Source organism: Penicillium antarcticum (assembly GCF_028974205.1).
Source record: "Penicillium antarcticum strain IBT 31339 chromosome Unknown utg000010l_segment0_segment0, whole genome shotgun sequence".
NCBI lineage: Eukaryota > Fungi > Ascomycota > Eurotiomycetes > Eurotiales > Aspergillaceae > Penicillium > Penicillium antarcticum.
In genome coordinates, this window is record NW_026695308.1 from 480,303 (window position 1) to 496,864 (window position 16,562).

The window sequence follows — 16,562 nt, forward strand, 5'->3', positions numbered from 1 at the left end:
AACTACCTGCACACAGTATTCAGTAGGCCTTTCTAAATATACTCGAGATCCTCGACCCCCAAGTTTCGTGTAATCTTGACCTGCTTAGTGGTAGATTGCGTGACGGGTTTCGCGGAACCTGAGAGTTCTCTGATGGAGACACTACGTGAGCTGACGAGAGTTCTACTTCCTTGTCCGGATGGCACAAGAATCCGATCAGCTACGTTACTCAAAGTTGTTGGAGGGCTACACGAACCCCCTTTGCCAGCCTGGTCAGGCAGCCCCCGCGACTGATCACGGCTTGGTCCGTTCTCGCGGAGACTTTGACCTTTCAAAAAAGACAGAAATCTAGGAATGGCCGATTGACGCTCTCTATATGCTCATCCCAAGACTTAATAGAAATACACGCAGCAGCTGTCCAGCACAACTAACTTGAAGCTATTCCTATGCCGCGGGGTTCCTGATTTGGGTTGCAGATGCTTGATGATTCAGACGCTGGCTGCCAAGCATGAAGTTAGGGTTCCGATGTGAGAAGGTGTAGTTCCGCAAACTTCTTGCAACGGCGTCATCATAGCCGTCTTCCTTCTGTAACCTTGACCCATGGTCCTTTGTTTCCCGTTCCCGCAGCTTTCTCTGACAAGCCTCTAGTAAAAATGCGTGGCTCCTTTTTTGTCTTAGGATCACGGGCCGTGAGGTCCATTGTAGATTCTGGGCTACTTGGAGAGGGTGTTCTCTGTGAGTGGCCAAGAGATGTCTGGTAGCGGCCAATCCAAGGCTTAATAGCGAATCAACCAGGGTATCTGTGACTTTCCAGCCAGTCGCAGTCTTCTCAATCAGCGTCGAGCTGGCCTGCGTGTGGTCTCGCCGTAGAGGCTCTGGTAGAGGATCTCTTTGAAGTCGTGCCCGTAACATCCATTGGAGACAAATCCAGATGAACATCATATCTTTCAACTCCTCCGGCATGAGCCCTCCCTGGTTACCAGAGCCGAAGGATTCTGGAGGATTGTCGAGGACCTCGCTCTGAAGGCTCCCAGGGTAAATGCCGAAGCCACCTCCGTCATCACTGTGGATGGCATGGCCTTCGAGCCAGGCGCGCTGGCCCTGCCAATCTTCTTCGCGCCCTTTGTTGGAACCGAAAACCCTGCAAAAGGTCCAGATCCGCCACAAAGCTCGATGCATCCCGTCCCATCGGGGGTCTTGGTAGTCATTCAGGGCCAGCTGCAACACTGACCATCGCTTCGCGTCTAATGTCGTTGCCACTGCTTCACATTGCATCATAATAGCTCCAGTTATATATGCGCACGTGAGGATTTCGTATTCATGGTGATCACAATAGTCTCGAGCGCTCAAACAAAGAGGCCTTTCCCGGTGCGGTGACACCAGATGGTGGAAATACTCCCGTGACCCAGGCTGAATTACCTTCCCTGCGGGTGTGACAGGCAACCCCATTTCTCGCAATTCCCATTGCTCCGGGTGTGACCGCCGGAGGACAGATCGGATCAAAGGGAGGCCTAGGGGAACATCCTCCAGTTGAACCCCGTGGCGTCTAGCCAAGTCAAACAGGTCACCTAAAGAAGCAGCGTTTTGCAACGCAATCACCGTTTTCCTATTATGATGGGGTCCAGCGGAAGCATGTCTTGTTCCTTTCCAGCCCAGAGTTGGTCCGGGCCTACCTGGCTCACTCCATGGGCGATATGAAGGTTCACCTCCCAATGAAGGCCCCCTGCATTGACTTCGTCCTGCATTATGTTGGATTCTTATCCCCAAAAGAAGCTCAATACTCTCAAATAACTCCCGCTGATTTGGAGATTTGGAGTCCATCGGACTCACCCAGCACTGGTCTTTACATGCCCGCGATGCGGCCTGGGACGTACTCAAAGATCCTTCGAGCGGTTTCAGCCGATTGACATGGTGGTCAAACAAACCCGAGCCAGAAGGTGGCGGTGGTTGCTGATACTGGTTTGACATTGTAGGTGAATACCTGCAATCGGTTTCCCCATGAGATGGAGGGGCTCGACACTCTGATTTATCTTCTGGGCCAATCTTCACCCTTCGTGGCATAATTAATGTACACGCCCATTGAGGTCCCGAGGCACCGGGATGTTCAAGATTTGTCTGTGGACCACGCTTAGGAAGTAAATCACACGGAAGCCGGATCTAGAAACCTTCTCAACACGGAGCTATTTTTTTGCGACACAGAAAAAAAGGGTGCTTAGGAAGAAGTATATTATATCTGAATTGCTATTTTTGAATCCAGGATAAAAATAGGCTTGGTTGCCGGAAATGTCTCGCTGGCTTGAGAGCATTACAGGAGATATGCTGTTACTCGCGCTTCTACGGAATATGGGCCGTTGTTTCTCGGCTATCGCATGTGTAGCGCTCATTCTTGTGGTTGCGGTCAGTGTTCATGCGCGTCAGTGATGGGCGAGACCTCCGGGATGCTTTCTAGAGCACGGGGTCAGTTAGGAGCGGCGAGCCGGGAAAGCCGCTGATATATAGAAGCGTGTCAACAAATTTATAGGGGCATTTATCTGAGACTGTTCATCCGAGGTGATTCCTTTTGATATTTACTGAAGGCCCAAAAACAAATTCGTTTTCCTCAAAGATTGCCAAACTATTCCCAGCTCAACGGCTCGAACAAAATCCTTACATCTCCCGACCCGCCTTGATCTCCGCCCTCTGACCACTGATAGGATCCTTGAATGCGACCTTGCTGGTGGACTTGATCTCATCCAAAGCCATGCCGACCTCCCAGAGGAGATCGGCTCCAAATGATGGATATTCTTGGGTCTCCTCGGCAAACTTGTGGTTTTGATCCCGAAGGTATCCTTCGACGGAAGCTGCAGCCAAGATGCGACGGACCGGGTGCTTCTGAGGTAGAAGTGATGCCGCCGCAATGTGCTGTGAGGTCAGGCAATAAGTGTTGGTGTCCACGTGTCTCCAAAAATGGTTGGATTGAGGGTTCGGATTTGCAATCAGGATCTTTTTGATATACCGAGCCATTTGAGGCTCCAGTCCGCTCACATTGCACATGTCAGCGAGCCTTACAAGCTCTATGGCAGCTGAGATCTGATCCCCAGGGTCTTCTATATCAAATATCACCATACGAAGGTACAACCATTGAATCAGGGCTTCGACGCTTTGTCCTGAGACAATGCCTTCCACTCTGTCAAGAGTCGCGGTCTGCTGCTGGGATCCGGGACAATGCTTTTCGAGAATTGCTGAGAAATAGGACGATTCTGCACAGAGAAGCCCTTTAGAGACTGTATACTCCTGATCGCTGAAGTCGATCCGAATTCTTACGTGCGGGCCACAGTAGAGCGGGAGAATGCTAAAGCAGGATTGTTTCAGACATGCCAACTTGCAGCAGTGGTGGTTTACTTACGTTGTTGCAAACTCCTTCGCACTTTTTCTGGATAACTCAGTCATGCCGTGGGTTCTGCAAAGTCAGTACGTGGGATGGCAAGGAGAGAGGGCGTTTGAGAAAGGGTACAACGATGAGGCTAAGGGGAATATATAGTCATGTCAAACGTCCTTGAAACGTACATTAATTACCAATGTCTATGGGCAAAACCAGTACATACCATTGTTCAATCAGTGCCAAATTCAGATCCGAGACGCAGTGCGCCCGTGTGTTGCGAGACGGATCAACCCCCCAAACTAGGCGAAAACTCCATAACGTCACGCTAGTCGATCGGAAGGCTGGGAGGGCATGACACTACCTCGTTTAGGGGGATTGTTGAATCCGTTGACGATGACAACTCTTGCGTCATCTTCGCTGAATTGTCAGATGTTATGAGCAACGGCCCGCAACAAAGCAGTTTGAAATTGTCAATGGCAGCTATTGCATTCCATATATAGATCAATAGGTGGTGGTGAGACCGAAGTTCTGCGGAAAATCTACTGGGTAAAACTTGTAGCCTAATGCGCTTCATCACCGGGATCTGGGTACGACTTTCGGATAGGTGCGCCTTTCTGGTATTACTCTACAATTCCAGCTTTCTTAATTCTTTCTAGTTGCGCGCACCATGGAACAAGACAGCCCGTCGTTGATACGGATCCCTGGGGAGGCCTGATAATAGAAGAAGCCTTACAGCCTCCCCCGTACTCCAGCTTCCCTGGCCACTGGTTAAACGGCCTACGATGTACATATTGCGGCAAACGACGGTCCCGCGCCTACTGCCGATGGCATGCGATAGAGCCATCCAGGTTTCCTCGAGATGGTCTTTGCTCTCGGCCACTTTGTATCTCGTCAAGACCCTCACGCTTTCACGCTCCATACGATCTGATAGCTGAGTTGCCTCCATGATATGTTTCGTTCCCGCTTCTTTGTTTGATTATTGTGATCATTAGCCAAAGAATGACACAGCCAGTGGAGGATTCTTCCAACTTCGATCGTTGTTCCTATCGGGATTGGCTTGGTGAACCTGGGTGAAGTCGGAGGATCTTTGTATACAATAGTACGCAAGTAATGAAATCGGTGTTTGCCCCCTCGGAAAAATAGACATCTAGATTCCTTGCCTAGTCTCTGAAAAGTACTCATCCTTATCTAGCCATATCGCCTGCCACGAAGATATCTCACCAGTGCTGTTATATATACAAATGACTTTTGAAAGAATTGACTGATGTGTCCGCACTTTCTGTCTTTCTCTCAGCCCCATGGGACTCAAAACTACAAGATCCTTGACAGTGTGGGATACTTGGGATCTGCCGCCCGTTAATGCGTGCGCCTTGATACGCGGATCATTTGTATATCTCTCTGTAAAGAGTGGCTGACCGAAGTTTTTCCTACCAGCTCCATGGCCTATCTGAGTGAAAGAGAGGGCGGGGTTGGACTGAGCACAAAGATGGAGTGTTGGCAAAATTGACTTTACGGGCATTGAAGGGCCCCGTAAACGTCATCATCTTGCCGCCTTGTTCAAGTGTAATGGAGACCTTCGTTCCTATTAGTGAAGTACTGAAACATCACTTGATGTGACAACTGTTTCGGTGCGTCAAACTTGGGCTAGATGTTTGTACGAAACGAGTCAGGGGTTCATACAGCCATTATACGATTTCAATGCAAACATCTTTGCGGTGGCTGATAAATGGTTGCGTCGTTCCTTCTACGTCTGGTACCCTGCAAGCTCGATATATATCATTCCACGATTTGTAACTCTTCGTAGATTTGCCAATCTGCCCACAATGTTTATTGACCGCATCTTGTCGCATCATTATATTTCAGAAATCAAGAGAAGTACCATATTGCTCACCTTCTTGCAGCACTGGAAAGTGTTACCCGTTTGCCCCTCTGGCCTTCCTTGTTATCGCCTACCACCTCGTAGTGTTATTTGGCCAGTATCCATCTCACCGGCGAGGCTCAAACTTCATCGCAAGAGTTCTAAAACAATCCCTTTGAGACAATCATGTATTTGTATTTTAGTGGTAAATTATATATCACCAAAAGAGTTGGACTCTAAACCACTACCCGCCGGACTAGGCACGAGTTCGTATTCTAGCTTAGTTGGGAAATGAACTTAAAGCGAGGGTCAGGGTAAATGACCCATCCATCCGTTTCATTGTACCGCCACAAATTAATCTAGTCATAGGGCCCATGTACCTATACCATGTCAATTTGTTGTTGATAAAGTAAGCCGAACCCTAGCTCTTGAATCAGCTTCCACCTTTGCTTCGAGCAGTTCAGCTTCCAGTCGATTTCTGGATCCTGGTCGCCATCAAATTCTCAGTGTTTTGGACCCAAGCAGCATAGGCTGGATGCTGGATACTTTCGACATCCCTGGTCGTGATTTTCTCCGCTTGTGTAGTCCCGGCTGTTCTCGACTGTTCGCAATGTCGGCACGAGCGCGCCATATATTGTCGTTGAGGTACAGGCTTGGAATGTGCCGCCAACCTTTGTCGAGCAAGTAGCTTTTTCTCGCCAAGATTCTCTGTGTCGGGTTGTAAAAGTTTTCCACAAGATGCGCCCGTTCAGAAAATACGTACTCCGGGGTGGGTAGCTGCATTACAACCCTTAAAATTGGTTTCACCGAGAAGGAGCTTGATTTGTCTATTACCAGGCTTCTCCCGACCGAACGAATACTCACTTCCACCAATATCGTTCGAAGACAGCGATGCCTTCCAAGGCCATTGGTTTGAAATTTGGAAGCCATCCAAGCTTGCGAAAATTTCTTAGTCCGGTTCGAGTTTCCTGGCAAAGAATGGGATCGGTCCAGTATTGGTACTCACCAGCCAGACCCGGAGGTTTGGGCACAGGTGCCATGAGAACGGTCCGATACCGAGACTTAGATGCGGATTCGGGTAGGAACATCAAGGTTGACCTGGAGCGAGGGCAATGGAACGAAGAGCTAGAATGGAAGAGTGTAACGACACCGGAAGAGAGGGAAGAGGAAGCATCTAAGAGGCACTCGACTGGGTTGGGCGAAGTGGCAGAGAACTTGGATTTGGCGGCCGATGGGAGCCATCCATGTTCGGCATAATGACCAGTCCTTAACCTCCTATATTCCACGTCCCCGTAATGCCACCGTACTGCTAACGTGATTCCTCAATCCCTCTACGAAAACTTCCGTAGGGGTTCAAGAGACCAATCCGGTATAGCGACATTCTGGGACCGGCTTATTGATTCCAAATGATTCTGCAAGCACAAGATCGCGTAAACAAAACAGGTATGTTACAGGTGGCTTGCTATATTACCGTACACGCAAGAAGAGCCCATGCGGGACATGAGCTATAGTAATAATATAGACACTGACCGGACGTTTGCTAAGCGGCAGCCTTCGTTTCCACCATGGCAGTGACATAATTAGATAAGACATTGTGTCTTGAATTCCGGATTGTTATTATGTAGTTACGGGGCCCGGTTATCGATCCACAGATGCTTCAATGGCATGTTTAAACCCTGCCTGTCATGTTCAGACCATTTCTGAAACAATCTTTTCATCTTAAAAAACGTCTGCATCAAAGGGAATTGAAGGATAACTGATGCATGCCGCTGCACGACCACAGAATCTCTCCAAATGCATTTCTAGATCAAACTTTCTGGACTTTATGCGAGTGTATTCCCGCTGTTCGGGCCTTGCTTCCTGCCTTCTGAGGTCAAGAACAAACTCATCATATTGGCTCGGTCATCGAGAGACGAGCGAGTAATTAAAGTTTACTCTATCACCCCCAAAACATACGCAGGGAATCCTATCGGTACTGAATATAAAGTAACGACTGGATAGTGTAGGGTGCTCTATATTTCGAAAGAATATCATAGTTGGGTTCACCATATGGTGGCCGGGCGAGAAAGTCATATCCATGGAATACAACCAAGGGTGTACTTGTCTGTCAGCTGGGACACTCTTTGAGACCAAACACATCCCCGTTCAATGACCGTTGGTATCAGAGGCCGCCGCAGAATAATTATGATTATATGGCACACTAAATCACCTGATCACTATTCACGCAATCCTGATTGACCGTTCATTCACGTAATACACTCTTATCCTGTAACTAGTACGCTCAATTCACGTAATATTAATGTCGATGGCCCCTAACCTAATCGATAGAGGTAGAGAAGCAAGCTTCGCGTTGCTTGGGGGGTGACTAAAAGAATTGGACATTTAACCTGCGATGAATGGCATTGGAAGCTACGAACCATCCACAGCACGATCACGAGCAAGGAGACCTTCACCTGCTGCAGCCTACCATGAATCTTGCCAAAATTCACGCATGGGACCTTGTTGGTGCCGTACTGGCAGCCTTGGTTCTGCGTGCTTTCTACCGGCTCTATCTCCATCCCCTTGCGAGAATCCCGGGGCCCAAAATGACGGCCATTACCTCTCTGTATGAGCTCTACTACAATGTCGTCTGCGATGGACGGTTTATTTTTCGGATTGAGGAAATGCACAAGAAATACGGTCAGCATTGGACGAACTAGATGCCCCGGCCGTAACTGATTCCGCCGCACAAGACCCATTGTACGTATTAATCCACGCGAAGTCCATATCATAGACCCCGATTTCTACGACGAGATTTACACTTCATCGGTCCGAAAGCGCGATAAGGAGCCCACCTTCGTCCCTACGTTCGGTGTCCCCTATGCGGCAGTTGCGACCGTCAAGCATGACGTCCACCGCTATCGACGCAGCCTCTTGTATGAGTTCTTCTCCAGGAGGTCAGTGTCAAGATTATCGCCCGTGATTGAAGAACGGGTAGGGAAGCTCATGAGTCGGTTGGTGGAGTTCCACGTCGGGGGAGAGGTTGTTGATCTCTGCGGCGCTTTCGGTGCACTCACGTCAGACGTAATCACCTTCTGCTGCTATGGCAAAAGCTGGGGCTTCCTGGAAGACCCGGACTTCCGCAGCGATATCCGCACGGCGGCCAACGACTTTGCGGGCGTTTAGCCATATCAACCGTTTTTTTCCCCGTTCCTAACCGGACTCTTACACAAGGTACCGCCGCAGGTGATGGCAGTTCTGATGCCCGGCAAATCGGCCTTGTTCGAGTTTCAACGGTCCATTTTCGAGCATTTCTCAGCCGTCGTCGCCGGCCAGCGCATCACGCTCACCGGGGGGGGGGGAATAACTATCATCAAGCGATTGACAAGCGAGGCAATCCCTCCGAGCGAGAGGACTTTGAGTCGTCTCCAAGATGAAGGCTTCACTCTCATCGTGGCGGGGACGGAGACGACAATGCGCTCTTTCGCCTTTGCCGCGAATTACGTCTTCCAAGGTTATATGGTCCGGGAGAGACTACGGGCAGAGCTCAGGCAGGTTCTGCCCACACCAACGAGCACCGCTACGTGGGAGGAACTGGAGAAGCTTCCGTATTTGGTGCGTCTCTGCCCACTCACATTGACCTCGATCGAAGCTAATCGTCCAGACCGCCGTGGACAATGAGTCGTTGCGCTTGTCCAACGCAGCGGTTATTCGGTTGCCGCGCGTGGCACCAAATGAAGTCCTACTATAATGAGCATGTCATTCCTCCCGGGGTACACGAGAAGTATATATCAAGGAGCAGAGTGGAAAAGATTGTCTGTGCTAATAGTACGAACCCTCGTTGCAGACCCCAATGAGCACCTCTATCTACTTTGTCCACCACAATCCGGTTATATCCCCGGATCCACACAACTTCAACCCTGAACGGTGGTTCAAGGCATCGGAGGATTTCAACCTCAGAAAGTACCTGGTGCCCTTTACAAAGGGCAGTCGCAAGTGTGTTGGCGTGAAGTAAGCACCCGTTCCCTTTCGTTCAGTTAGCTCGAAATCATTACTTACCGATGGGTCCCGACAAGTCTGGTAATCATGGAAATTTATCTGACAGTTGCGACCTATGTTCGTCGCTTTGTCTTGGAAATCCAGAGTGTGGATCCGGGGAACATCCGTGTCGCGCGCGATCGAGTGGTTGGCTTCCCGGAGACTGGCACCCTTCAGATTTGCGCCAAGGTGAAGAGCACCATACAAGTCTGAGAATCCAGTTTGTGATAGCGTTCCCTACTCAATCCGAGAAGCCTTTGAAGCCCATTGGCGGAAGAGAAACTGAGTAAAGTGGCCAACTTCATACCAGAGGAAAGGCGAGATATTGGCAGGAAACGTATGTGGATTTGCTCAAATATTTCAGCGCACAGGACAGAACTCCGACCATACATAAATTCACTCTGGGAATCAAGGTCCTGGCTACAGATACAGTAGCTTACCGCGTAGGACGGCGTCCTAGCGCCGCATAACCTTTCGGAGAAAATGGGGCTAGGAGGAGGGATTCAATGAATATAGTACATCAAAGGTTGAGTAAAGATTCCACTATCAAAATAGAAATATTGTAAATTGTTTATATTAAATTCAATACTTCCATTAAAACTATGTCTTCCCAAACTAATTTGGAGCTTGCATGCTATTCATTGTCTAGTCTTCCGTACCCAGGGTTGGTTATGCAACCATTTAGTCAACCTTCTGCCTGCCGCGCTTCGTGTAAAGTCCTCTACAGAGATCGGGATACTCTAGAACATCAAGATATATACAAAAGCTAGCGCCACTCTCACACGAAGATTGAATTATGACTACCAGGTGAAAGCATGAGACCTACAATCTTGATCTTGACACTATTATCCGGTGACCCTGACATAGACTGTTGATTCATTATTTTGGCAAATGGCGACGGTAGCAAGTGCATCCAGACACGTAACAAAGACTTCGTTCCATCAAAGGAATCATTGCCAGCAAATAATTATTGAATCCTCGGGCCTTGGAACACGTCAAGCAGCATCAATTACATCCCGGAAAATTACAGAACGCATTTAGTCCTTCATGGCTGGGCATCCCGTGACCAGGTAGTCGGTTCCAAAGCCATTTCGCGTCAGCCACTTGCATGTTGGGCAATACAGCGACGTTTGTTGCAACCATCGGCCAAATGGGAGCCGCCCCGCTTGCGTGTAGCCAAGTGAGACCAGCATGGCGGATGTTGCAGGTATATCAGCTGCGTCAGAGACAGCGGGGCCCCGCTAATAGGGCATGATGTTATTCCGTCAAGGGTGAGACTTATTTCAACAGGCACATCCAAAGCGCTCACGTAAATCGTGCAGTACAAAGGAATCGTGTAAGGGCGCGCCAGGGTACCCACAATAAAAGATGCATGTTCTAGTTTCTCACCGAGTGACTGACGTATGTCCCCATCTTCAGGCCATCGGGACAGAACTGCTAAGCGGGCGCAGTATTGTCCCACGTTGGAGTCAAACGCTGGCGGTGACAGCAAAGCAGCATAGAAGCAAGACGCAAGCATTGCCAGCTGTAAGTGAAGAGTACTTTGCTGGACATTTGGGGATTTCATGTAAAGTTCCGTCTCCGTGGTGAGGTCTGTAAGGAAGGCCGGGTCATCGAGGGCAATCGGCACTGTTCTAAACGAAGGCTCCACGCGATAATGTTTACCATCTCTTTCGGCCCTATTGAGGGCGCTAGAGAACTTTCCGTACATAGAGTCGGCGTCCACGACGCTGCCTAAACCACAACCCAGCCTGGAGACCCATTCTGGAACGAGATGCTTCAACCAGCTCCGAGAACGGCTCCTGTCTGGACTCAGAAATTGACCAGTCCCAAAGCTTACTGAAAAGTCTAGCAGACGGCTGCCTAGCATAGAAAGCTCGTTCACCTCCATCATTGCCACCCATGCGGGACAATTGGCAGCAAATGCCCCATCCTGAAGTCCATTTACCGGCTCAAAGACCAGGGGGGCAGCGCAGCTGGTGGCAATACTAAGCAGAAAACAGAGAAGATCAGCACACCGTGTTCTGGACCAAATCAAGGCCAAAAGCATCAAACCAAAGGGTGACGTACGCTTGCCACAGGGGAAGATCGAAAAGGCTCTCTGGTTTGTAGTTTCCGCGTTCTGCCTCGCGAAGTACGTCACCATAGGAACGGAACAAGCATAGTCGGGAATCGAAAGTTGCCGACGTGATGGCTACACGCACGACATCTTGTTTCGTTTTTACTATGCTCTGTCGCATCAGATGATTCCCGAAAGCATTTCTGAGTACGTGACAAAACACATTCATGTCATAGCGCGCGCCGGTCTTGTGGAGACGAAGCAATCTTCGCACAAGTGCTCCAATTCCACGTTTCTTAATGAACACATCGTTTGCCGTGGAGCAAAACATCTCGATGCAGTACGATAATGGCCATTGCATAAGACCAAGCGCAGCGCTTATAATTGAACCTATTTCTCTGACCGTCAATTGGACGTACATTCCATACTCAAGACCCGGACAACATACCTGTACTTGTACCGACTATCAGGTCAAAAAAGTGGTGGGCGGATAGTGCCCTCGGAAGACCCTCGGTAATAGTTCGTAGGGCAATGAGCGAGACTATTCCTAAGACCCCACCTCCATCGAAGGTAGCGACTCGATAACCGGCTTGTAACGGACGAAGCCGTAACTTCAAGTCCACCGGCGCATGGCATGCCGGGCAGGCTTTAAAATGGGATAGAGTCGGATGTTCAGCATCATTGGGCTGGATCCCAGAATAACGCCAAGCATCGCGCTCGCATATGCCGTGACCGCAGGGGAAAACAGCCCATGGCTGCATGTTCCATGGACACATGCAGCACAACGGCTTTCCTCTGACTTTCTGTAGCCCTAACTGCGCATTGTGCCAGAGATCTGGGACCTGGTGCCCCATTCTCGAGACTACGGCATCCAAAAAGCTTCCAAGTCCCTTGTGAGTTATCCAGTCGCAATCCCGAACGGCATGGTGCCATGCTTGTCTGCACAAGGGCCCGTATATGCTAGCAAAGAGCTCTGTGGGAAGGAAACCTAAACGCACCAGCATGGTTAGATAAGCCCAGCGTAGACTCTCTCGGTACTCTTTCGGTGGGATATCACATACCGTGCGGGAGGAGATCTGCATCTTCCAGAAACATCTTCGCAAAGACCGGGGCCAAAGCGCCGTTCAAATCGCTGTCTTGGTCAATAGCCTGGAACCACTTGGATAAGCCGTTGTGTTCTTGTATCTCTTTCCCAGGCCAGATCCGCTTTCTAAACGCCATTGGATACCAGGTAGCCCCCTGCCCTGGGTTGACCAAGCTCGGCAGCCTTTGGTGATATGCTCTCAAGGGTATTTTGATGATGAGGTACTGCTCAAATAGGTAATTGAGCTCTCCAAGTGTCCATAGGTGGCTCCTTTTCTCGCGTCTTTTTCTCATTACGGTAGTATACATTTGGATATCCGTCAAAAGTTCGGGCACATTGGTTCTTTGCGGGCCATGAGATCGCACGATTAAATGCTGCAACAGTCGCGAAGTCCACTGGGAGGAATTCCCTTTTTTGGCCAAACAGGCTTCGAGGTGTTTCTTTACATCTGTCTCATCTACTGTGGTCCGTGGTGGAATCATTTCAAACAGGATAATCAACTGTGGCTCTGTATGGGCTCTAAGCTCGGTGCAGTCTCTAAACTGTAGAAATATGCGAACCGCCTCGTCCACGGTTCGTACATTGATACATATAACGTCACTAAACTCCAGGCATAGGCTATGAAAGAATTTAGCAGTGAGCCCCGCATCCATAGAAACAGACTGTTTGGCATAGAGTGGTCGCGACTCGAGGCTACAGGCTGCAGAAAGCTGCAAAAAGTTGCAAAGGGTTTGTTCGCCTTGAACATCGTGTAATGATGTGTAGAGACCAGGACCGTATGCCCGTGGCTGGTCACCGTGAATGATGGTCACGCTGGCTGGCCGGCACTTCCACAGCACACTATCTGTGTAGGGCTCATATAACTGGACTAACGTGCTCAGGCTGTCCACACGACGGCGTGGAAGAAGAGCCCATGGTAAGACGGGAGGGACCATTGAGAGTCACCACTCGGAGAATTTTCGAGAACTGTTTTGACCCTGAACATCAAACTGACACCTACTTTATACCACCTTTTCAATAGCCTTTGGTCCAAAATAGACGCCTGCACTTTCCGACAACGAGAATATACACCCAGAAATGCCTTGGTGGAGGGGACACTTGGGAAAATACCCTCGCTCACCTTTCCCAGCAAGGCGTGCCAGATAGGGGTGCGGTCGGCATTGGGCCATATTTAAGGACAAAGCAATTATGGTAAAAGTCTGCCGGTGGTACATACTTACCAAATCAGAGACGCCGAATAGTGGTGCAACGGGGCCGCGGCCCGCGGCATGGTCAAATTTAGTTGCACATTGCCCCACGCAGCGGAGCATGCATGTTTCCTACAATAGACATAACGGCGAATGAGTTTCGTTCCGCCCCCTTCTGTGCGGACGCTACAAAAGATAAGAAGCCGACCATGCCAAGTGCCCTAGATGTCAAACACCATGCCCGCCGACACTACCCCTTGTCTTTGCGCCCGTGTCTATGAGCTCAGAGGAGAGGAACGAGTACCAACAGTGCTTCCAACCAAGCCTTGCCTGGAACGACCGTCGAAGCCCAAAGTAACCAGCGACAAGTCTCTCTACCACCCACTTAAGACCCAAACGCTCAGTCCCGTATATGTACATTAAAACGTACGATGTGCCACGATGCGATTCAACCAAGTTTTGTATACGCATTGGGTACAGGTATTCATAAGGACCCAATCCTATTGAAGCCCTCGGTTAGCATCTCAAGATCTGCAGGTGGGGTGGAGCAGACCTCTCGGGAAGCCTTTGTGGTCTGCCATCATAGTAGTGGAATGAAGCGGCGCACTTACAAGACTGTATACAAGAAATGATGTTGCGCTTTTCGGCAGGCAAAGGCCAACATTAGTGCTTTTAACACGGCAGTTCTGCGCAGGCTACAGTACCATAGAATACGGATCAATGACAAAGCGTTGGGTGCAACAAGAATCGGCTGGTAATGGTGCTGTATTCTTCCATGGCTACATGGTTCCGCCATTTGTCGTCGACTCGAACTGTTACTTATTTTCCGTAGTCGCAACCATCATAAAGCCGCCTTTAGCAATGAGTAAGGGTCACAGCCGTAGGACCATAGTACACCGCAGCGGTGGAACTAGCGGCATGAAGTTACCTCCCCGCCTTGAATATCTAGTCTATTATTTTTCTTCAAACCTAGGCTTCGTCAAACTTCCATGGTACTTGGGGTTCAAATCCACAAACCGTTAGGTAGAGATACCTCTAATAATGAATGTCAGGAATTGCAAGAATCGACCCATCTGAAGTTTACGCTATTCAGAGACTATACTATGCGCTTGGGTCTTCATTTTCGTTCTTCTCGCATTTGAGCAAAATATACAATCTCCACAGACTTGTCTAATTATAATGGAGCAGGTACACGGCAAATACACGGCATTATTACGCTGTTCACCTAGAAGCTCTCTTTTGACAAACGAAGCCGTCATAGATTATACAACATTAATTCCTTTTTTATGGCCACCGGTTCTAGCATAGTTGACATTACGTGAGAATGTCGTCCAAGTGCCAAATGTGGGACTGAACTTGTTCAAGTTTAAGCGTTCTTGAATGAGGCTACACCTAAAATACAGAGCTCATGAGATATTATCCGAAACATTTGGGTGAGTCTAGCTTCCGAGTCAGACTGACTATCGCGAATCAGTTCCCAACGTACTCCCCCTGTCATCCAGGGTGCCCGATAGCTGGGCATCAAAGGGGCTTCCATTTCTTTTCCTCTTTATTTTCGTTTCTTTCGAGGATCGGACTCCATGCGTCGTAAAGGAGAGCCGTGCTAGAGGTACAGAGACTACACAGTATATCGTGTTGAGATACATGCGACATGTTTAAAAGACAAGGTTGAGAGACGGCCCTTCGAGCGTATACTGGAACTTCAAGATTCCACAACTTTGCTCTCTTGGCGTCCAGTGAGGCTCAGTCGCCAGTATCTATGCAAGCAGTTGGGCAGTCGCCCGAAATGCCAACCTAACTAGGGAAAATAAAGCAAAGTAGATATGGTGCATAATGATCTCAAATGAAAACAGTCTAAAATCCATTGCCCTGATAATCCGTGACTCTGCTAATTCTCATATCTAGAAAACGCACAATTCACTTTCAGGGACACTTAAACCGTAGTGTAACATTAAGCCTTTGTATCCAATAGTGTGCCTAGAAAATGCCCCTTCAGCTGTTCTACTTTTCAATTTCTCGTCCTCTGGCCGCACTCGATTCGAAAAAAGATTCAAGTATAAGAGCATTGCGCCTGTTACATCTAACCAAAAACCGGTCAAGAAAGGTTCCGCAAAAAGGAACAAAGCCAATGATAAGACTGATGACTATATTGGCCACCATTCTGTTGTATAGCGACTTAGGGAGGTCTGGACCCAACGTTCTATAACCATGGAGTAGCCTCATCGCAAGGGCAGTATTGACGATATCACCGATGCTATAGATACAGTTAGTAAGATGACACTCCGTGGAAGAGGCAAAGCAAAACACACACTGGAACGAGTCCAATAAACAGACCCCATTTATCGAGGCGTTGGGCCCGGTGTTGGATCGTATTGAGTTGTTGGGCGTCCACCTTCGATGTTTTCTCTGGACCAATGGACCCGTCAACGTTAGTCAATGCCTTGGAAGACGACACAGGATACCGATCATAATTCTCAGCCATTATGGGCCATCCTTGAACCGAGGGAGTATCTACATTAATGTAAGTGGGGCTTTTCTTCCACTCCAGATGAGCAAATAGACGGTTAAGCTTGCGCAACATCTTTGAATAATGCCCACGTAGGATGTAGCCAGTAAAGAGTATACCACACAAGAAACTTCAGGATAATAACAGCAGGCACAATCTAGGCTAAACTTAGGCACCGGGGCCATAAAGGACGATTTGCTTCCTGGATTTCGACATCAGGAGGGGGGGGGGGAGGAACCCATTTGGACATACTCGGTGCCATCTCAACAGCGCTTATAGTCCGATCGTGGAGATTCTGAAATGATGTGCGAACAAGAGCTGATATATATGGACACTTTGCGGTTGGGTAGCAAACTGATAGCCCTGCAATTGGCCAGGTCTATTATAGCCTACTGGTTTTGCTATGCTTAATTTGAGGACTGCAATTTGACAATGGGCTCCGTGCCCATATATCACTAGCCTGCAAAACTACTGTACCGTGGGAGGTAGAGTCTGCACTAAACCTAACTGT

The 16,562-nt window shown here is 48.9% G+C and overlaps 5 protein-coding genes across 5 annotated transcripts; 1 reads left to right on the forward strand and 4 right to left on the reverse strand.

Moving 5' to 3' along the window:
- Positions 1-423: 423 nt before the first annotated feature.
- On the reverse strand, positions 424-1,947 carry N7508_011134 (uncharacterized protein; the record flags this gene model as incomplete). The annotated part of the gene is made up of 3 exons (XM_058469194.1): positions 424-1,525; positions 1,579-1,718; positions 1,810-1,947. The coding sequence occupies 3 exons, from the start codon at positions 1,945-1,947 to the stop codon at positions 424-426; spliced, it is 1,380 nt and encodes a 459-aa protein (XP_058314172.1).
- A 678-nt stretch (positions 1,948-2,625) lies between these two features.
- On the reverse strand, positions 2,626-3,408 carry N7508_011135 (uncharacterized protein; the record flags this gene model as incomplete). The annotated part of the gene is made up of 2 exons (XM_058469195.1): positions 2,626-3,310; positions 3,365-3,408. The coding sequence occupies 2 exons, from the start codon at positions 3,406-3,408 to the stop codon at positions 2,626-2,628; spliced, it is 729 nt and encodes a 242-aa protein (XP_058314173.1).
- Positions 3,409-7,624: 4,216 nt separating this feature from the next.
- Positions 7,625-9,428, forward strand: N7508_011136 (cytochrome P450; the record flags this gene model as incomplete). The annotated part of the gene is made up of 6 exons (XM_058469196.1): positions 7,625-7,877; positions 7,960-8,357; positions 8,412-8,792; positions 8,882-8,950; positions 9,007-9,188; positions 9,254-9,428. Coding segments are annotated over 6 exons (1,458 nt in total), but the record flags the coding sequence as incomplete, so codon positions are not given.
- An 824-nt stretch (positions 9,429-10,252) lies between these two features.
- On the reverse strand, positions 10,253-12,495 carry N7508_011137 (uncharacterized protein; the record flags this gene model as incomplete). The annotated part of the gene is made up of 5 exons (XM_058469197.1): positions 10,253-10,456; positions 10,525-11,203; positions 11,286-11,439; positions 11,723-12,262; positions 12,336-12,495. 5 exons carry the CDS (start codon positions 12,493-12,495, stop codon positions 10,253-10,255), a joined length of 1,737 nt encoding a protein of 578 aa, XP_058314175.1.
- Positions 12,496-15,790: 3,295 nt separating this feature from the next.
- On the reverse strand, positions 15,791-16,027 carry N7508_011138 (uncharacterized protein; the record flags this gene model as incomplete). Its single annotated transcript, XM_058469198.1, has 2 exons — positions 15,791-15,799; positions 15,857-16,027. The coding sequence occupies 2 exons, from the start codon at positions 16,025-16,027 to the stop codon at positions 15,791-15,793; spliced, it is 180 nt and encodes a 59-aa protein (XP_058314176.1).
- Positions 16,028-16,562: the final 535 nt, after the last annotated feature.